This window comes from Grampus griseus, assembly GCF_964374135.1.
Source record: "Grampus griseus genome assembly, chromosome: 15".
NCBI lineage: Eukaryota > Metazoa > Chordata > Mammalia > Artiodactyla > Delphinidae > Grampus > Grampus griseus.
In genome coordinates this window covers 41,159,450-41,181,733 of record NC_139009.1, presented here as the reverse complement: position 1 = coordinate 41,181,733, position 22,284 = coordinate 41,159,450, and the positions used below count along the sequence as shown (strand labels likewise).

General features: G+C 37.3%; 1 protein-coding gene across 33 annotated transcripts in view; it reads left to right on the top strand.

Annotated features, from left to right (window-relative positions):
* Positions 1–22,284, top strand: part of NRXN1 (neurexin 1) — a gene marked incomplete at its 5' end in the record, with an annotated part of 1,123,860 nt that overhangs the window by 420,694 nt on the left and 680,882 nt on the right. For 19 of the 33 annotated variants that reach the window (XM_082672696.1, XM_082672716.1, XM_082672704.1 and 16 more), the window contains 2 exons: positions 15,260–15,561; positions 18,707–18,868. In XM_082672696.1, coding sequence (XP_082528822.1) covers positions 15,260–15,561; positions 18,707–18,868 — 464 coding nt within the window. Of the gene's footprint in view, positions 1–15,259; positions 15,562–17,649; positions 17,695–18,706; positions 18,869–22,284 lie in introns of all 33 variants that reach the window. The other 14 variants (XM_082672706.1, XM_082672699.1, XM_082672708.1 and 11 more) reach the window with 2 other exon arrangements.

Genomic DNA, 22,284 nt, shown 5'->3' with positions numbered 1-22,284 from the left:
ACCCATCTGCCCACTCTTCCATCTTCTCTTTTCAGCATTCAGAGAGTGTGCTTTTTAATTAGTCAAACAAGCAACAGCAAATGAGGGAAGTGGGGAAGAAACTCTTTGTCTTCAAATTGAAATACATGTAAAGAAAACACAAGCAGAAATTTATTAAAAGGCTTTTGTGGGCTTCCCTGGTGGCGCGGTGGTTGAGAGTCCGCCTGCCGATGCAGGGGACACGGGTTTGTGCCCCGGTCCGGGAAGATCCCACATGCCGCGGAGCGGCTGGGCCCGTGAGCCATGGCTGCTAAGCCTGCGCATCTGGAGCCTGTGCTCCGCAACGGGAGAGGCCACAACAGTGAGAGGCCCGTGTACCAAAAAAAAAAAAAAAAAAAAAATCCCGAGACATTGTTTATTATGGCACAGCAGCAAGGGAAGTAAAATAGAGTTTTTTGTGCATTTGTTTATTAGAAGAAGGAAGAGGAGCTTAGGCACTTAAAATTTCAGCCTGTGGTATACAGAGGTATCAACCTGTTAAAGAAAGACAGGCCTGTCAAGGAGCAATTGCTGATGGAGGGGTGTCAGCTCTTCTATTTCAGGACTAGCTCTTGTGTTGCGTCTTTCTTTATTTTAATCCCAGTTCTTTCTTCCATGACTTTCTCCTTAGAGTAGACCATCCTTGTTTTTAACGTCCACGATGGGATATTTACCTTTCATAAGCTTTTCATCAGCTTCAGGTTTTATTCTGACCAGCAAATAAAGAGCACTGTTCAAGACAGAATGTTTGCCTTCTTTGAATGTTTGCATTGAATTTTTCCAGAAATACTTAAACCTTATATATTTTGTATAATGAGAGTTTTGGAGATTGGCTAAAATTTTTAATTAAAAAATACTGAAAACAATTGAATTCAGCTCATTGGGGGTTTCTTTGTGCTTGGGCAAATGTGATTGCCTGAACTGGCAGCAAGATACAACTCTAGCTTGCTTCTTAGATGATTTTCCTTCAGGAAGGAAATGTATAAAGGCATCTGAATGGGTTGAAGATTTATGCATGTGGTTTTACGTAAAGATTGGCCCTTATAAAGAAAACTGTGACTTAAAATCAGATGCTTTCAAAGGTCAGTCTAATAACGTACATCAAAGGGGAGAGAGGAAATGCACTTTGTTCCCATTTTATGAGATAAAATATGATGACTACTTATTAATTAATCAAACAATATGCAAATGTAAAGCAATACTATACACAGGCAGGTCATGTCTGAAGTGTAAATTATAGCTTAAAGAGCTGCAACATTTTGTCACATTATTATAACTAAATTGGTACATTTATAGAGGCACAATTGTTACACGTTAAACGTGTAGGTCATATCTTTCTAAACCCTTGATTCTCTACCGCGGCACGTGGCACATTTGAACCACCTGGGAAACTTCTGAAAGTGTCAATGTCAATACCCGGGGCAGGGACTGAGGCATTAATATTTTCCAAGGCTCTTTAGGTGATTTCATTGTGATGCCAAGTTGAGAACTACTATGAATATTAAATATAATATCAGATCACCTCAGCCTGATATACCTAATTATCCAGTAATTAGCTTCTTGTCAACATAGTTAAATATATTCAATTTATGTTTATTTTTTATTATAAAGTGATACAGATTTTTTCCTACATTATTGGTAATATTATCAATTTAAAATAAAATGCATTGTCTGTTTTTAAGTAGGAATATTTGAATATTTAAGTCAAAGACTTTCATTATAATACTATAAATCAAAGTAAACTGCAAAATTAAAATTTTGATGTTGAGAAGCTTAACATAATTAGTGCACATATGGTAAGGTAGTCAAGATGATTGCTTCACTTTGAGATAATAGCTGAGAAAAATAATAGTAATATTAACTGGTGATATGAAAGCTATAAAGCTATAATTTTGCATATTTCATCTAGGAGTTATGAAAGCTAGGTATCTGGGAAAGAGATTAAATTAGGATTGAACATCTTGGTGGAAAAGCTAGACTGTCCTATATTCTTCAAAATGAATATTTTCTTCCCTCTGAAACTGTGAAGGTGTCCATTCAAACCTATCTAAAATAGCATTAGAAATGCAGCAGACTGTAGTAGAAAGAGCATAGCATTCCGTCAGAGATCCAAATTCTAGTCTGAGGTATTCACAAGCTAAGTGTTTTTTGCCAAGTCTCTTAAATTTCCTGGGCCTTAGTTTTCTTATCTGTAAAATGAAAAGACTGAATTAAATCAGTGTTTTTCAGATTTGAGTGGTGAACCGTTATTTTTATGAAGTTAATTTAGAACAATTCCTATTTCTATAAAAAAATAGAAGAGTGCATTGCAAGTACAAAGTCTATATACAGTATGTGAATCCTGGGTAACTGGGAAGAAATTTTCAAAAGACCTTGAATTAGAAGATCTCTTTAACGGTTTTATGAATTGTTCATGAGAAAGGCATGTAGTGTGGGGAATGGAGGGGGAGGCAACTTATTTCAAGTATGGGATATAAAATATATCACGTGTTTTTGCCATATAGTGTCAAGGCCAATGATCTTTAGAAAGAACAGACTTGTTTCAATAGGGTGTTTGGTTTACTCACAACAGGTAGAAAAGGAAAAAAAACATTTATAGCTTGTGAATGTGGAAATACGTCTTATCCTTGAGATCAGAGAATTCTCAGTGTGAGAAGTGAACAGATGTATTGTGAATTACAGTTACTGATCAAGAAGTGGTATTATTCAGTCTGGCCAGAATGTTTCTCACCAATCAAATTACTTCCAAACTAGAAAGTGGGAATGTGCTCTGATTTTTGATTGCTTTGTTTATATTTCATCTATTTTATTGTATATTTTGTGCTGTTTGTTGGGAAGTGGGTTCTTTTCATGGAGAGTAAGGGAAGGGGGAAGGCCCAGTATTTTACAAGAAACATTGAATTTCAAGCTTAACTGGTTGCTGGAAATAACTGGGAAGTAAAAAATAATAAAGTATCAGGAGCACTACTCCAGTCTTAAGAAAGTAGGACTTAAGGGAATGGGTGCTAGAAATATGCTTTTATTTCTTCTTTTTTTAATGAGGTGGAGTTGATGTACAATATTATATGTTTCAGGCGTACAACATAGTGATAAACAATTTTTAAAGGTTATATTGCATTTGTAGTTATTATAGAAAATTGGCTATATTCCCTGTGTTGTACAATATTTTTTAAAGGTTTCTTTCCCAGGCGATTCTGATGACTGGCCCTGTTTGGGATCAACTGGTCTAGAGACTCAGCTTCTCATCTCAGCTTCACCTGTGCCTAGCTATAGACGCCAGAGAAAATCTCATAACCTTTAAAGGTCTCCTTTTTCCAGTTCTAAAATTTACATTTATGTGATTCACTGAGATTTCTGATAAAGTTTCACAGTTAAAAGAAAGTTAACCACAAATCAGACAATGTCCATTTTTTAAAAAAAATTGGAGCTTGAGACATAAGTTTATATTTAGTTGTTCTAAAAAGGAAATTGTAATAATTTCTACATGCTGGGAAGGGTTCTCTTTTAATATTAGATCCCAATACCGACTTGTTGACAGTGTCAAGTGTTAATCAATGAGTAGGCTGTCCTCTTATGTGATTCCCCCGTATGCTCCTGTTTTATAATCCTGCCGGTTTCCCCTACTCCAATCATAAAAGTCTGAACTGGGACTAAATATTTCTGACCAACACAAACTGAGCTAATCAAATTCATCCCCTCTGGGGAATTCAGGACTTGAATGAAATTACTTTGAGTCTGGGGTTCGCTGTTGTTGAGTTATACGAGTGAGAGCGATACAACCCTATAGGAGACCAAAACTATGAGGAACTTAGATCTTCCCCACGTTCCATCCTTTCCGAGACTTGATGGTTCAGTGATTCCTTCTATTCTGTAAACTACTTCCAAACTCTTTGTGATAAATTCTGTGTGTTTGCCTTAGGCTGGAGCTCTGCTGGTGTTGGGAAGGGAATAAAATCCTAAGGAATCTATTGTACAGAATAACTAACTTCTCTCCTATGTATCTAGAAAGGTGTTTGTTTTGTACCATCCTTGGGAGGCTTGAGAAAATAGTATTCAAAGCAGATGAGAAACCTGGTTTGAAAAATGCTGAGCTAGACAATGTTGATTTATGATGGTTTCAATACAGCTATGACAGATGGGATGTGGGGAGGTTATGGAAGAATCAGTATGTAATTAATAATAATGATAATAATTCCATAATCATTATATTACTGATCCTTATTTTTAAAAAATATGAAGGTGTGGCATGACAGCATGACTATAGCCATTGTACTGAAGTAAGCTCAGACTCAGCTACATTTACTTGCCCATGGTCATGTAGCACCAACCATTAAGTGGGGGAACTGAACTCAGGGTTCCTAATTCCAAACCAAGGGTTCTATCCATAGGAAAACACTAGTCATTATTGATTTATCCTTTCATACATTAATTAGAGAAATATACATGCTCCCAAATTAATTCCTATAAACATATAGTAGGTAATACCAGCTTTCTCTTCAAATGTTTTATTATACTAAGAATTTCATTTATATGGAAAAGTACCTTAAATTTGGGAGAAAAAAAAATTCATTACATTCTTTTAACACCCCAGCATATATTGGACCAAAAAGTCTGTTGAAGGTGTTCTTTTCCGGACTAAGGAAGAAAAGTGATCAGAATAGAAAGTTTATTTCTGATAGAGTGTGAACAGAACACCTTCCATGTTGCTTTGTTTTTCTTCAATTTGAAGTCCTTACAGTATAAGAGGTAAAGTAGATCTAGAAGCTCAGGGAGACAGAGGTTGCTACGGAAAGTTCCTTGTAAAAGCAGCAGCCATCAGAAACCTTTGAAGACACTTTAGCATGTTGTGTGATTTTGACAGCAGGAAAGCAGTAGACTTTGGCACAGAGTTGAGCCTCAGTAAATGTTTATTGAGTGAATCAATGAAACAGTGGCTCAATGAATCAAGAATGTTATAGGGCCATAAAATTTTAGAATTGAAAGAAACACTGGAGGTCACTTAGTCCAGCTATGTCACTTTGCCAGGGAAGAAAATATGGCCCAGTGAGGCTAGCTGGAGTGGCCAAGGGCAGAGAGCTGAAAAGTGGCTGAGTGGAAACCAGCACTCAACTCTCCTGATCCTTAGTGCGATGCTTTTTTCCCTTAGAGAATGAAAAATAAAAACAACACAAAAACCTCATGAAATCATTTTGCAAGTCATCAAGGTATAAACCTCTTCAAAAGGGTAAACCATCAATACAGAGACATATTTTTCCCTCCTTTATGCTATTTGTAATACCTCCATCTCTTTCTTACTCCATGAACCTGAATTAACCAAAAATTTCCTAGAATTAGGGTGCTGGGCATAATGATATTCTGGTTATTAAATCATTAGGTAAAAAGCTGATTTTTTAAAACTGCTGGACAGTCCTTTAAAATATGGTAGTTAGTTTAATAATAACAATAATAATAACCAACAGTTGATTGCCCACCATATGCCAGGTATTTCTTTATGTTCACAGCAACATGCTGAGGATACATTTTCTCATAAAATTGTTAACTAAAGGCCCCGACACAGAATTTAAGTAACCTCCACTATAAAGAAAATCTCTAGAAACGGGCCAGTTATCTTCCTCAGCACTTACTAGGAGACAGCAAAACTGATCTTTTGATCCCTCCTGATTCCTCCCTACCTCCCACCTTCCTTATCTACCTAAGCACTGGAGATGGGTGAGTGGGGCAGAAGAGTCAGTAGGCCGTAGACCCCATGAAAATGTATTGTCCAAGGAGAAGTGTGCTTCCTTTACCCAAGGTTATCGGGAGAACAGACTACTATAGAAGCGTGTGCAGTGCCTGTGTATGCCTGCAAAAGAGGAATGTCTGCATTCTGCATTCCTTACACACGACAGTGTCTGCATCAAATTTGCTGACCTGCCTCATGCCTTTCTGAGGAGAGAAGGGGACCGGTACAGTGGACAGAGACCAAGGAGTATAACCTATACTCTCAACGTCTGGTATAGCCAGGAGGCCTAAGATTCTATGGGCCATGCAGACACTCCACTTTAGTCTGGGGCTTGAGCCATCTGGCCAGTATCACTCACAAGAAGGCCACTTGCTGGGCTGCTGGGCCAGGGGATCACAGTAGCCAGATGCAGTGTGCTGGAACCAGAGGATGAAGCAGGTTGAGCCAGATGAATCTCTCTATCTCCACCAGCCCACCCCTTAAATTATGTTTGGAAAATGCAGTGGGGAGGCCCTACAGAGCACTTAGGAATCTACCATTTGGAAGGCATCAGAGGTCAGTGAGGGTGAACCAAAGAAGCAGGTACAACCAACAGAAAGAGACTATAAGCAGGGCCACTGTCCTGTTCTCTTCCTGTCATTGACTCCCGATAAAATGGAAGGGCCAGGTGTATATGACTCTATAGCCCTCATTCCTATGGTCTATAACTTTATAACTGTTAGTCTCATTGCTAGCACTTTCATGCATATCCAGAATCCAAACTCCACACAGAAACCAGACTTAACTTTTAAAAATGTAAATCAGAACTTGTCACTGTCCAGCTTCAGTACTCCAATGGCTTCCCATTGTACATGGAATAAGAGACACAGACGTAGAGAATGGACTTGAGGACACAGGGAGAGGGAATGGAAAGCTGGAACGAAGTGAGAGAGTGGCATGGACTTATATGTACATGGAATAAAATAGAAAAGTTTGACCAAGATGATGCCTGAATGAATTATTAATCTCCCTCTCAATTCCAGTTTGAGGACTGCTAGGTGCTTTACATGTGTGACTTCTGGATTCAGTATTCTTTGCCTTAAGTTCAAAGACATGCCATGGGTTTCCAGCATCCCTTCTCTTCCCCTAGTGCAAAGCGTGGTACTCTAAAATCCAAGTGTTCTTAGTTTATACTGATCTTAGTATAAATGAGGATTGTTTATAAATACAGGATATCTATAAATCTGCTATAAATATCATTGTCTTCCTATAATTATATATATAATAGTATATTTGCTATATATACATACATATAATTTATTTATTAGGTAAACATTAATTGACCCCAAAGGAATCATAAGTTCATATAGAGATTCTTTGCAAAGCCTAAATTCACCAAGCTATGTTTTTACTTTGATTGTGTCACTGGTATCCTCCAGGTTAAAAGATGCTAGAGTCTAGTTGTCACAGATTCAGCTGTGGGAGTTGAGCTGGAGGCAGGCCCAGAAATTGCGATATTGCACACCTGGTGAATGTTTGTTTATGACTTTCCCTGTGTGTCATATCATCTGTGCAGAACTGAATGGTCATCAGCCCAGTTAGGCATGGACTGGCCTGTTTGGTTCCCAGCACCTGCAGTTATTGAAACAAATGCAAATCAGTTGCACAGTAGGATTGGAAAATGGCCAGAGTGTTGGGCTATGTCCTATTTTTCTTTTTTAATATGTTCAAGTTTAAGCTGCATTTAGTTTTTGGTAATGAATTAGAGGCTCATTTCATGGCAATACATAGGAAATAAGGAAGAACATGAGGTTGGAATAAAGAGGGCAAGAGTTATACATATTTTGATTCTACTCCAGTTTTTTATGTGACCACAGTTTTATCTGTTGAGGCCTCACTCTCTTCATCTAATAAATTAGAGCATTGTGCCAAATAATATCTAAGTCTTCTTTACCTTTCATATTTAATGACCTCACGTATGTTGTCGTTAAGAGTGTGCCTATTTTGGGGGTTATCTGATGGATTTTTGGCACCTTATTTCTGGACTGGTTGCCTTGAGGTGTATCTAAAGTGAAATAAAACCTTGAAGAATGAATATTTTATGAAGCTTGATTTCTTGCTGCAAACAATAGAAGTTAGCCTCTGAATTTCTGTAGGTTGAATCGCATTTGGGAATTTTGGAATGATTTACAGCATTGCATCAGGTAGAAAATCCAAGGAAAGAGTAAACTACTCTCCCTTTAAAATAATGCTGTTTTTCCTTATAGTGATCAATTGATTGTTTTAATTTCTAAATTACAGAGGGTTTTGGCAAATAAAACTATGCTGTTTTCTGTTACACTGAGGGACTGAGAATTTAACCTGATGTGATTTTCAATAGGCAGACTTTCTTTTCCTGTTTTTCTAAACTTGCTTTACCTTTATAGTCAGAGAAAGCCAGGCATGTTATTTAATTTAATAATGTAAACTTCTAGTGTGTACTTTTGTTTAGTCAAGGACATTTTCGGCACAATATTCTTGTGTATTTGACTTCTAGAGCAGTAAAACAAATGAAACAAGTCTCTTACTCAAACGTTGGTTTTCGTTCACTTGTTTTTTTCACATGTTGATTTCAGTTTCTGGTTTGTGTTGAACACAATCTTAGAATATATTTTAAGATGTAGTAAAACCTTATAAACCTGTGTGATTTGGGATTGTGTATATGAAATGCAAGATAATCAAGAACAATAATGTAGGTCAGGTTCGTGGCTTAGGAAAATGGCCTGACATTCTTCATGTAAGTGAGAATAGTGAGACTCCTCTCTGCCCATAGACATCATTGTCCTTAGGAACTAGGGCCATTCCCTTGCAGATCCTTCACTTAGTAAAGAAGTTCAGTGAAGCTGAAAATTGTGGAAACATAGGGTCAAATTAATGAGACTTTACCCCAAGCATAGGCAATGGGAAGGGGCATTATCCTGAGAATCAATTTCTGTGTGAACTTGGGGAGCCATTTAACCTTTCTTTGTGTAATATTCCTCTCTCTAAAGTAGAAGTCAGTAATTCTTGCTGTTGAAAAGGATCTGTTTTTTCATTCTTCCATCCAAAGATTGAAAACCTTCTGCCATATGCAATTATGTTTTTCAGTTATGTTTTTCAGTTATGTTTAAGTTCTTTTTTTGATGAGTAATTTGTTTTCTGTCAAATTGAATGTTCCACCTATGGCTACCTCTCTTAGAAAGTCTTCATTATATTGAGAATATGTTTTCCCATACCTTTCATGCTTTGATTCTACTTACACCCCTGTTTCCATACAAAATGGAATTACTCTTCTAGGGGACATCCTTCCTGATGTTTCAAGATACTGTCATGTATCCCTTAAATTTTTTCTTTAGAGGGTTTTTAACACTACCTTATATAATCTAGAAGTCTTTTATCATCTTAGCATATATCCAGACGTACTCCAGCTTGTCTAAATAGGAGTGTGATAACAGGCATGAGCTGCCTAGCACTAAAGCACAAGACCCTCCCATCCCTCCTCTAAGAACTTTCATGAATGTAACCCGTGCATACCTGGGCTGTTTTGAATGTCTCTATCACACTGTTGATTCATGTTCTAAATCCTCTAAAGATTTGGCTTTGTTTGTTTTATCTGATGTGTCTGGGAAATCTTGTTTCCTATATACTCTTACTTGTTCAGTTGAGTAGTTTTAGACCTGAGAATAGAACTCAGGTTTATTCCCATTAAATTTAACTTTGTCAGAATCAGCTTATCTAGTCAGCATAACAAGAATTTGTACAATTTGGATTTTTTCATTGAAATTTCCTTCAGAAAATTAGATGAGCAGGAACTGTGTATTTTCATCTAAATTATTAGAGGGCTGAAAATTGAATAGGACTAATTCCAATGGCACTGTTAGATCTCTTCCTCCAATTGTATTGCATAGGAAAGCAAATTAATATAGAATATTAGAAAAATGCTCCAAGCTTTTGAGCAGTTTATTTTTTAATTGTTTCTCTAATTCTATCATAGCATTTCTATGATTAATAACAGAGACTCCCTTTATCTTGACAATGATCCATTAATCAGCACATTTGGATATGGTCCTTCAAACAATTATAATTATATCCATTGCAGCTTATAAACTTTTTCTAAATCCTATGAGGTCGCTCTGGAGAGCAAATGGTATTAAGGGATATTAATATGCATTGAAAAGTTTTTAAATGCTGCATAACTGGTATTATTATTGTTGTATTATTTTCATTTTTACTAATAAAAGTAACATTAATGGGAGTAATGTCTTGCTCATATCACCCTATGAATCAGGAAGAAAAGACTTTATCAGGTGAACTTGTTTTGTTCTCAATCATATAGATTATTTAAACTAGTATTTAAATTATTTTTTGAAATATAGTGTAAATACTAAGAAGTGCACGTATCATAAGTGTACAGCTATATGAATTTTTGCACTCTGATCACACCCATAACCAACACCAGATCCAGAACAGAACATTGCTAGCACCCAAAAAGTCCTCCTAACTAGTCCCTGCTTCCTATCTACCAAAGGTAGCCATTACCTTGACTTACAACAGTAGAGATTAATTTTTGCTTGTTTAAAAAAATTTTATATAACTGGAATCATAAGTATGTTCTCTTTTATGTGTGGAATTCTTTTTACTCAGTGTTATTATTCTGAGATTTATCCATATTTTTGCACGTAGTTGTAGATTATATATTCTCATTGTTGTCTAATATTTCACTGTGTAACTATACCCCAATTTATTTATCTATTCTACTATTGATTGGCATTTCAGTGCTGTTCAGTTTGAGGTTATTATGCAGAGTGCTGCTGTAAACATTCTCGTATGTTATTCTGATGATCTTTGTGTCCATTTTGTTGGATGTATCCTTACAAGTGGGGGTTACTGGGTCATAACGTAGGCAGGTGTTTAGCTTTAAAAGATATTGCTAATTTCAAAAAGCAGTTCTCACCAGCAATACATGAGAGTTCTAGTTGCTCCACATCCTCACTAAACACACTTTGTGCATTTTGTCTTTTTCATTTTATTCATTGTAGTGGAATGTATTGATATTTTATTGTGGTTTAGTTTGCATTTCTCTGAATACTAATAAGAACATCTTTCCATATGGATATCTTTTTATCATGGATAAAAGTGTCTGTTCCTGTTGGTTTGGCTAGTTTTTTTTGTTTTGTTTTTTTTCCTGATTGATTTGTATAAGTTCTTTATGTATCCTGGATATAAGAATTTGTTGATATACATGTTGCTGTGAATCTAATTTCTTTTTGATGTTTATTGTTTTAGAACATTCTAGAAATGCACAAGATATTTGAGACTTACATTTTAAAATGGACATAGACCCATTCTTTAGGTGTTCAACAGGAAAGCATAAATAACTCTTCACTATGCTGCTTGGTATTTGCATATGACACAGCAGAAAACAATGACAAAGACTGTATGGTAACAAATAATTGGAGGAATTGTAGTCCTCTTGAAGAAAGTAGAATGACTTATGTATTCTCACATAGTACACATATTCTTTCTTGAAAAAGAACATAGCAAAAAGATTTTCCCTGCTTAGATTCATGTCTCATTTATGGCCTTTTGAGGTAATGATATATTATACAGCGTGATTTTTTCCAAAACTATGTGGTTGCATTTAATGCAAATTTAAATCATCTAAATTTGATGTTAAACAATATAAAAGGAGTGATACATTTCCATTTTTAAGTAATAGGAATATGATGGTGTGAAATGCCATCAATTCTCAGATAACTTCACAGCTTTCCATCTAGTGAACTGCAAACTCTATTTACTATTTTTTTCCTTTGGCTCTGCCACATTATCTGGCAAATAAATCCTTTGTCAAGATTTATTTTGAATAAATCATATTTGGAATGATGTGAAATCACTTAGATAAAATGCTACAGCCTTTTAACTAGACCAAACCTCTTCAAGCCCCCAAACTCTGTTATTTAGTATTTAAGGGTAGTCAGAGGCTGAATTCTAATCCTGCTTCTGTGGTTGGTGCACTTTCTGAATTTGACAGTCATTTCAACTCCATGGGCATCATTTTCTTAACAATGTAAAGAATGGGCTAGAAGAGGGTCTCTAAAACTCCCTTTGGCTCAGAGACCTGTTCTGAGTTCCTGTTCCTTGGGGATGAAAAGTTTGCAAATATCCTCTTCAGATAAGTGAATCTCAGTATATCTGATGTATGTATACAGATATGAACCAGAATTCACTTGACTCCCTATCATCAAATGATCAGAACAGTGAGAAGAGAGAAATGAATTGAAGGGAATTGGAAATTGTATTTTTATTGACTACGGTAACAATTTTCTAAAGACTGACACCTTTATAATATGTGACGTTCCCATGGGCTAGCATAAGGCCAAATAGTGCTTATTGCCGTCGGTCGATCTTCAGCTCATCGGCACTCTCATTAGCATTGGATAAGAATTACTATTTTTCTATAGCCTTTACAAAGCCTGGAGTTTTTCTATCTTTTCATATCATTTTTTGTCAATTTCATGGCTATGAAATAGTTTCTGAATATAATTTGATTTTTGCCTTTCCCTGAAGACTCATAGAATTGAGCATCTTTTTATTTATTCATACAGCATATACGTGTTTTTCTGTGAAATTACTATACATTTATTTTGCCCATTTTCCCATTGTTCATCTTGTTTTTCAAACCGAGTTATCAGAATGCTTTGCGAATCCTGTATTGTAGTCCTTTGTAGATTAATATGGTATGAAAATATTTTCTACCAACCTAATTTAGATTCTTACTCTCTTTATGGTATTATTGATGAACCAGGTGTTCTTAATTTTAATGCAGTTGAATTTATCAATATTTTATTGGTGATTTTTGTGGCTATTTAATAAATCCTTCCATACTTCAGTATTGTAATTTCTTGTCTTACAAAAGTTTTACAGACTTACCTTACTAATTTATATCCTTAGTCCATGGAGAATTCATTTTTTGTAAACAAAATGATGTAAAGATCCAATTTCACTTTATTCATGTAGATAACCAGTTGTCCCAGCACCATTTATTGACTAATCTGTACTTTGCTCACTTATTTGCAATGCCTGACTTGATATAAATCATTTTCATATATGCTTAAGAATATTTTTAGTTTGATTATTATCTTTATTCTCCCCCTTTTGTCTATCCTAATGCATTATCTTTATTATCATAATTTTCTAATAATTGTTCATCTTTACAGGAAAGTTCCTTAATCTTCTTTCTCTGGTGTATCTTGGCTATTTTGGGCTCTTTGTTTTTCTCATAGAACTTGTAGAATCAGCTTTTCGTATTCATTTAAAAAAAATCATTGAGATTTTTACTGGAATTTCATTGAATCTATAGATCTGTTTGTATGTTTAAAATATTGATTTTCCCTAGTACGTATAACCCTACGATCTTTCTGAAATATCTTCAACCCAACAGTTTTTTTTTAAGATAATTTTGGTCTTTCAGTGTATACAATTATATTTGCTAATATGATGTGGTTTTTTTCACTTATACTCTTGATAATACTTGTGTTTCTCTTGTCGTCCTACATTATCTAGGACTTTAAGCACAGTATGTTGATAGTGGGCATCTGTGTTCTGTTTCTGATCTTAAAGAGAGTGTTCTAGATTTCACAGTGAAGTATGACATATGCTATTTGTTTTAGATCATTTATCACATTTATTACATTAGGCAGGCAAGGAGGAAGACATCTACCATTTCTAGTGCCCACCAACTTTGCCAGATGCCTGTACAGCATTATCTCATTATATCCTGAAAGACTGGTATCACTAACCATTTTTAGAAACTGAGATTTTAAAAGATGCATGATTGCCCCCAGTGCAGTTAACAATTGGCCAGCTAGGATCTAAATTCATAGTTTAGCCTGCTTCTTTTTTTTTTCCTAGTATATCAGAAATATTTTACTTGTGCTGGCTCCCAATATCAAGGCACTTGCCATATTGAACTGACCAGGGAAACAAACACCTAAACTGTAGACATTCAGAGACAAGGATTAGGTCAGTCTTGGTCACTCTATTATCCCTAAAGACTAGCACTGGGCTTAACACTTGGGGGGATTTCAGCCAATATTTTGAGTGTTTGAATGGAAGGGACCCTCTAGTATGGATTGGGCTGTGCTTGGTGACTCTGCCTCAGAATGTGGTGGGTTGAGCCTGACCACTAGTCTTCACTAATAGTTTGCTAGTAGACAGTGACTCTCCCTCAAGGATTCACTCTCTTGTGAAAGTTCTTAGGTGCTCACGATTTTACTCAGTGCCATGCCTTGTTTACCTGTAGCTGCTTATGGTACTTTCTGTATCCAGAGAGTCAGGTCATTGGGCCTTGATGAGCTGAGACCTTGATTTGAGCTCTGATGCAAAGACATGAGTTATTAGATTATTGAATGACAATATTCCTGAGGTAAAATCCTATTGCCAGGATAAGAGTGAGACCCCTGTTAGTATATTAACCCTCCAGTGGGCATAGTAGAGATGCTGTATTACCAGGGCAGCAGGTTAAGGTTCTCTAGTATCACTTAAAATTCTATGTTTATAGTTTATCGGAAGCTGAGTCCAAACCATACTGTCTCATTTTTCTTGGTACAATGCCATCATTGCCTAGAAAGTTGAGGGAGCTTTTGGCTTCTACTCTTTTTTTGGTTAAACTCGTTTAATCAGTGGGAAAAGACTGCTCTTTCCAAATAGCCACATTTTTGATTGATCTAACATTTTGTGGGATCTACGTTGTTGCTCCTAAACGTAGTAAAGACTGAGATATATAGACGATGTTGAGACTTCATTTACATGCTGTTCCCCTGAGGATGTCCTGGATTTCCAGTCTCATAAAAGCCAGCCCTACCATCTGTCTGGTGAGATCAGGGAATGAACCAACGATCCAGCTAATGCCATTAAGCCTTCTATCACTGCCGCCTCCACCCAGGGAGAAAAAATGCACTTGCTCTATAGGAAATCTATTTACTTCCAGACCAAATTCTATTATTTTTTCTTTGCTTTCCCCTCATCAGATAATCTGTTATGGTTTCTCAGTGGTGGAAATATTTGGCTCTTCACTGAGAAGATCTTTGAATATAAATGCCTCACTGAAAATTAAAATAACGCCTCAGTTGGATGGAGAGAATGTTGTAAACACATTGGAATCCATTGTTGCCAGCAGAGTAGAACCATCCAATATGTATTTATGGTACCTGACTCGTGCCCTCAAGATATCACAGAGCTACTTTCTCTGATCAGAGCTCTTGCAGTGATACTTAAAAATGCATTGGATTTTCACGAATGTCAGCTTTAGCTATTGCAGTTGATGGCCCAAGAGCTGAGGTTTATTAAAAATATACTGCCACCTACAGTACTATTTACCTCTCTTTGACAGGGCTCTTGTCGTGAATGTTAACTAGACAAAGAGTTCATTTGGGGGCTGATTAGTTATTGTTTCTGTGAAGATTTGCTAATTTACATAGTATGTTTCTTTACTTACGCATGTGTGTATCTGTTTTCCTCTAGGAAAAGAAGAATACATTGCCACTTTCAAGGGATCTGAATACTTCTGCTACGACTTGTCTCAAAACCCCATTCAAAGCAGCAGCGATGAAATAACTCTGTCCTTTAAAACCCTTCAGAGGAATGGACTGATGCTTCACACTGGGAAATCAGCTGATTATGTCAATCTCGCCCTGAAAAATGGAGCTGTCTCTCTGGTCATTAATTTGGGATCAGGGGCCTTTGAAGCACTAGTGGAGCCCGTGAATGGAAAGTTTAATGATAATGCCTGGCATGATGTGAAAGTCACCAGGAATCTGCGTCAGGTAACAGCGCAGTGGATAAGAGAGTAACTGGCTTTGTTTCTCGCTACAGCTGTGTGTGTGGTACTTGAAAACCCTAACAACATGATACAGGGCTCCTCAGAGTGGCTTACAAATTAGCTCTTTCTTCTTCTGAGATGAATCTTCCTGCCATACTTGAGCAGGGGCATATCTAGAAAGTTCCAGGGGCCTAAAGGCTATTTTGACACAGCGACATATGACAGTTTCCCAGAGGGCTGCAAGGTTATCCCTGCGACCTGCCCTTCCTGTGATGTGTGTGATTCTGTTGTGTTTTTAGTTTTTTGTTTATTTGATTTTAAATTATAGTTTTCATGGTGATCATTTGGAAGCATGCACATTGGGGTCATTAAATCACAGTTCCTTTTTTGTCGTTAAAAAAAAAAATCCAACAACAGTGTGTTTGTGATTTGGGAATGTATCAGTCCCTACTCCCTCCCCACCCCAAACTCTGAAATGAGGACAAGAAGAGTCCCTGAGGGGGAAAAATGACTTTGGGGATTTCCACATCTCCTGAAGAGTCTGTTTATGAAGGTATTTTTACTTTTAGCACAGACACTTATGTTAAATCCCAAATGTCTCTGGAGAGGCCAGTTCGTCTTCTAGATGCCCATTTCTATTTGATTGTATTTAAAAAAAATTCTTCCAAGTGTCTACATTTTAGGAAAATATCAATTTTTCAGTAAATCTATGGGTCCCCATATACTGTATGCTTTTAACTGAGACATATTATTACAGTATATATATATATATACAGATGAAAGTGAATAGATTGTCCTTTTATGCTGAACATGACAAGTTTTGATTATTATTTGAAATCTTATCATATTACAACGTACCATTCTGTTAAGTGTTGACAGTGACTAATTTTTCTGCAGTACCTGCTGATCTCAAACTAATATCCTTAACATACTTGTTGTTTCTCTGAACAGTTGCAGAATGACCGGATTGTCTCTGGTTTTCCTCTACTAAAACAGCCTTCTCTTTCTGAGCTGTTAACTGTCTAACCTTTTCTTTCCCACTTCTGAAAGGCTTAACTATCCAAGCTAGAGAAGCAAACAGGAATTTTAGGAGTGCAGATTTAGTCTAGCTGAGGCAGAAAAGTAAAAATGAAGGATTTCTTGAGACCGTCCAAGACCTTTCAGAGGCCTTAGTGTCATGGGAGGGGCCCTGCATGCTTCACACCTGCCTTGGGGGATAGTCGCCCACCATCGGGGTAGCTGTAGACCACGGATTTCCTATAAGTGTGTCTCTTTGGTTTTCCCTTTTTATTTTTCTCTCAGATTCGCACCAAGAGGCCGAAGGCTCATTTGAGAGAAGCACAGAAGGAAGGGTGGGGCTTGAGGAGCCTACTTTCTAGATTTGCCTTTGCTCAGGTTACAAACCAAACTATGAATTGGTAGCTCAAAGGAAACTGCAGTTATACAGCCGGGGTGCATGTGTGGCAGGACAGATTAAAAACAAATCCATTCTACTCATTCTTTGTGTCAGGATCTTTGCTTTGTTTCATTGCAGTAAACTGTGACCCTAAAGTCCATCAATATGACCGAAGGAGGTTTTGGAGTTGAGCAGAAGTCCCTGTATGCTGTAAAATTGAGTAGTAGGGCAATGCCAACCGATTCCTATGAATTTGCTGGGACTGGGGTGGGCCAGGGTTGGGGAGGGATCACTTATGGGCGAAAGGCGTCAGTGGTCAGCTGATGAGCTTTAGGCCTTTGAATCCCTTTTAGACTTTTTCAATGTCTGTCAGATGTACTCAGGGAGACAAAGGAACATTGCCATATGTCTGTTTCTGTCTCATAGCAAGTTACGAACAATACTGGCAGGAAAAATATTACCTCTGTGGGAGGCCTATTTGTTAGTCTGCTTTTTTCTTGTAAAATTTTTTTGCCCTTTTTCTATGTTACTAACATGCTTAATAACTAACATGTCATTCATGGAATGTTTCATTCTACTAACCGTTACCTGAATCAAAAAATGTACTAACATGGTAGAGACCATCATATTTTTTAAGTAACGATCGTTATTCTGTTCACAGTTTTTAATTTCCTTTCTCCCCCCTTCTCCACAAAGCACTCAGGCATTGGACACGCTATGGTAAACAAACTACATTGTTCGGTAGATATCATTCTAATTGTTTCTTATTTTGGGTTTGCCGTGTGTTTTCTTTCTTTCTTTTAACTGTAGACATCATTAACAAAAGAGGAACTGCGGTTGGTACTCTTCTGCTTACTTTGACCTCCTTCTTTTCATCTGTTGTTGACCTTCTTATTTTTTACCTGTTCCTGTCAACTTCTGTTTTCCAACTCACCTGTAGGGGCATCGTTAACGTTTCGAACGTTTTGCATCCAGCTGTGGTTAACACGGGATAAGACAAAATGGTGGCTGGCCCGAGTGACCGCAAGCTCAGCCAGTCTCGAACCATTCATGACGCATGGCATGCACCCTTGATTTGGGAATGCTGGAGATGCCACACCCACTCATCTTTCCGTCATCACAGAGCAGTTGTGTTTTCCTTTGGTTCTCCCCGTTTTCTTTCCTTTCCTTTCTGAACGGTACTGTCCCTCCTGCATGTGCACATCGGCGTGTGCTGCTTCCACTGGTTGTTTTGTTTCCCCTCGCCTTTGGCATGGACGTAGGCACTTGCATGCTGGACAGCTGCTGCTCAATAGTGCAAACAGTGACGTTGCTGGAAAGAGCTTGCGCCTTTTCTGTTAACAAGGTGCACGTTGTGATTAGTTAATAACAGACGACTAAACTTTGCTAATATGTACTACCAGCAAAACTAACCTAGGAAGCATTTTACTAACACCATTTTTGTGTCTGCTAAATAACTTTTGAGTTGCCGTAGGGATGATGCTGACACTTGTTCAATAATCAGTTAACTCTCTAACTAGTTTAGATCTCTTAGGGCTAGTTGCATAGAATCGGAGAATAAACCTCTAACAGACATGAAAATGGGTTCCGCCATAGGTCTAAAAATAAAAACCAAACAAACAGAAAAAAAAAACAAAAACCAAAATGCAAAACGAAAAACTAAAACAAAACAAAACACAAAACAGGCATATCCCAGGATTACAGTATCTAGGTCTGAGTATAGCGTGTCCTTTCCCTGTGCTTTGTTATCTAGGTGACAATATCAGTGGATGGGATTCTTACCACAACGGGCTACACGCAAGAAGATTATACCATGCTGGGGTCTGATGACTTTTTCTATGTTGGAGGCAGTCCCAGCACAGCAGACCTTCCCGGGTCACCAGTCAGTAACAACTTTATGGGCTGTCTCAAAGAGGTAAATATCACCGTCACCGGAATCATTCCTAATTCATGACCTCATCATTTCAGATCCAGACTGAAAGCGCCTTTGCTGAAGACCCAGAGTTTGTGGTGTCAGGGGGCACAACCTTAAATTCAGTATTCCACTGTTGTTTATATAGGATTGGGGGGATGGGGGCAACTCATAGAACATTATCAAGGAGTTAAGTTCCTCTTCTTTACAGTCTGTAAGTAATTCACAATTATGATTTGCAGGGGGCAGTTGTATATTAGCTATAAAAGAAAGACAAACACAAAGAAATATTGGGTCTAGAGTTAAGCCAAACACCTTGCTCATTTCTACTTAAATGCCTTAGGTGTTCTATATGCAGCAGTGACTTATTTGACCATTACAGGAAAGAAGAAGAAAAAAAATAGGCTATGAGAGACCAAATGCAACAAAAACAAGATGAATCTATGTGATGAAATAATTTTGTTCCTAGGTTTTAAATATGTTCTGAAGGAAGTAAAGATGTTTCATTTGTGATCCAATGAGCTCACTTGATACTTACCTGAGTGAAGCTATCAGGCTAAAAGATACCAAGAATTTCATCCCTCATTCCCAGCTGTCATTGTTGGTTGTAACTTTTGATGGGATCGGGACTTGTTGGGGTGTGGGAAGAAAAAGATCAGGAAGATCTTTGGATTTCAACTTGTATGAACAGTTTTCCATAACAGCTGCCTGTTTTCATTCAGGCACAACCCAGTTTCTCTTGGCTGCTAGAACCAGAAGTTCCTCTTGCATTATATGACTGTAGTTTAATGGTACAGACCTCTAAAATAGAAAATTTAATAACTCTGGATTTATTAACGATTAGCCATAGGTGGTGTTGGTAAGCAGTGATGTACTTTGGTTTATTTATTTATTGGAGCATAGCTGCTTTACAGTGTTGTGTCAGTTTCTGCCGTACAGCAAAATGAATCAGTTATACATATACATATATCCCTTCTTTTTTGGATTTGGTTTATTTTAAAGAAAATATTGTAATCATATAAACTCAAGATTCAAGTAAGCATCAGTGAAAAACAATCCATGCTTGAATTATCCTTACCTGTTTTTCATTTATGTAAATATACTGGATGTTGCATTGCCCAGTATGTGAATGTATATGGAAGAGTCCTAAAAAGGATTCGAAAACGCTATAGTTTTAACAAATACAAGGAGATGCAGTTCTGAAAGGCTGAATCTAACTGTGCTTTGTGGTGGAAGGGGTTGATTGCCTCCCAGAGAATAACTTTTACTTTTTACAGATACATAACATGACCCAGGACTGTGCTAAGCTCTGTGAGCATTATAAAATCCTAATAATTATGATCATTGTTATAACAGTAGGCATTTTCTGAGCTCTTATTTTGTGCCTAATGCAATACTAAGAGCTTTGCAGGAATCTCCACAATATATGAAGTAATTATCTGCACTTTTCAGACAAGGAAACTGAGGTTTGGAGAGGTAAGTTTCTCGAGCAACGTCCCATGGCTAAGAAGTCTGCACGCCTAGAGCATGATCATGGCAGTCTGAATTGAGAGACTTGTGTGCTCTTAGCCACCATAATACACAGTGTCCTAACAGAATGTTTGTTAGAAGATTGTGTAAACCCTCAATTCTGCTACAAACAGAAACAACTTTTAGAAATGTAAACTAGACATTTCTGTGTGGTACAGTTATACGCATTTGAGTACAAAAGAGAGTGAATGAGTGGAGATCTAGTAGACAAGGAAGATACACAGAAGAGTCAGGATGTGAGAGCATATTGAAGGATAATTATGAGCCGGGGATGGAGGACATGTTTCAGGTTGGGGAGAAGCATGGTGAAAACATAGTTAGATTTCACAATATGATGCCTGAAACCCTTTCTGGTGATAGGAATTGGGGTGGGGGCAGAATCACACCCCCAGTCATCCACACCATTTCCTCATTTTCACTGTGAACAGATCAACCTATGGTCAGCCCCTAGGCCCTGCTTTATCTACAGAAAGTTAATCTTGCTGTGGACTGGAAAAAGGAAAGGGAATCCAAGGATCTCGAGCAGAAACTGGAATCTAGCTAAAGAGCCCTTTTGGGTATCCTGTAAAAACATGAGAGTTTCTGCAGTGATCACCCAAGTTCAGCTGCGCCTCACTGTCTCCTGAGTTCAGGTTGGGTGAGGCAGCTTTCCGTGTGTGTGAATCTTCAGTGGATTGCCTTAATCCAAATTTACAGTTTCAGATTGAACTGTACTTCAGATTAATATCTTTAATATTTAAGTGTTAATGAGAAGTTGAGACGCTTTAGAACTCATCTCTTTTTTTAAAATTAGACTGTAGTTAACTTACAATTTTATATTAGTTTTAAGTACAGCATAGTGATTCAGTATTTTTGCAGATTATACTCCATTTTTAGTTATTACAAATAATGGCTATAATTCCCTGTGCTATATCCTTGTTGCTTATGTATTTTATACTTATCTTTTTAATTGGTCTTTCAACCATAAAAACCAAGTCAGGTGATTTTCCATTTGTTTGGCAACTACTGAGTCCAAACAATGAGGATTCACTCAAGTTATTGTCTCTGTAGGTTTTGGATAGATATCACTCATCTTACCAGTAGGGCACTTCCTATATCTCTCTCTTCCACAGCCTGGGGTATGTGTCTGGAGCAAGTCTTGCCAGTGTTTTACTGATGTACAATCTCTTACACTTTATTTCCTCCTGACACACTAGAGTGGGAGGATACGGGCACAATCAGCCTATAAATCAAAACACACTTTACTTGGAGAGGTTTTGGAAGGTTCATAGTTTCCATCCAAGTCTGAGTTACTGTCTATTTAGAATGCCCTGCTCTTCCTACTACTGAAATGAAATTGTGACAAAGTAGCATAGATTTTGAATCAAATCACCTTATTTCAGATAGGTGAGCTCTGTAGAGTTGCTGAAAAGAAACATACCCATGTTCATTCTCACCACATCCCTCTTAAGCCCATGTGAACCTTCCTTAACTCTTATCTCAGGCTTTCTGCCCTCAGGCATGTTATATAAAATCTTAATTATGATTTCATCTATGGCTCATAACATTTTTTATGTTCAGTCTAGTATGTGATCCCCCTTAGGATGACCAGTCCTGGGGGAGATACTCCTAACACTATGTCTGAAGTCATAGAAGAAATTTTGGAGTGTTAAAATAGGAAGAATACTGGAAGTCATTCTTCAAGTCCAACCTCCTTATTTTGGAAATGGGAAAACAGACCTAGAGGTTATCTGTCCCAGTGAAGAGCAATGAAGGGGTAACAGGATAAAAACACAGAATATTGTCAGATAAAATATAATACTTGAATGACATTATAAACAGTGGCACTCAAGATACAAAACTAGAGATGGCCTACCACTCTCACTAATTCACATCTTCATTTTTTAAAG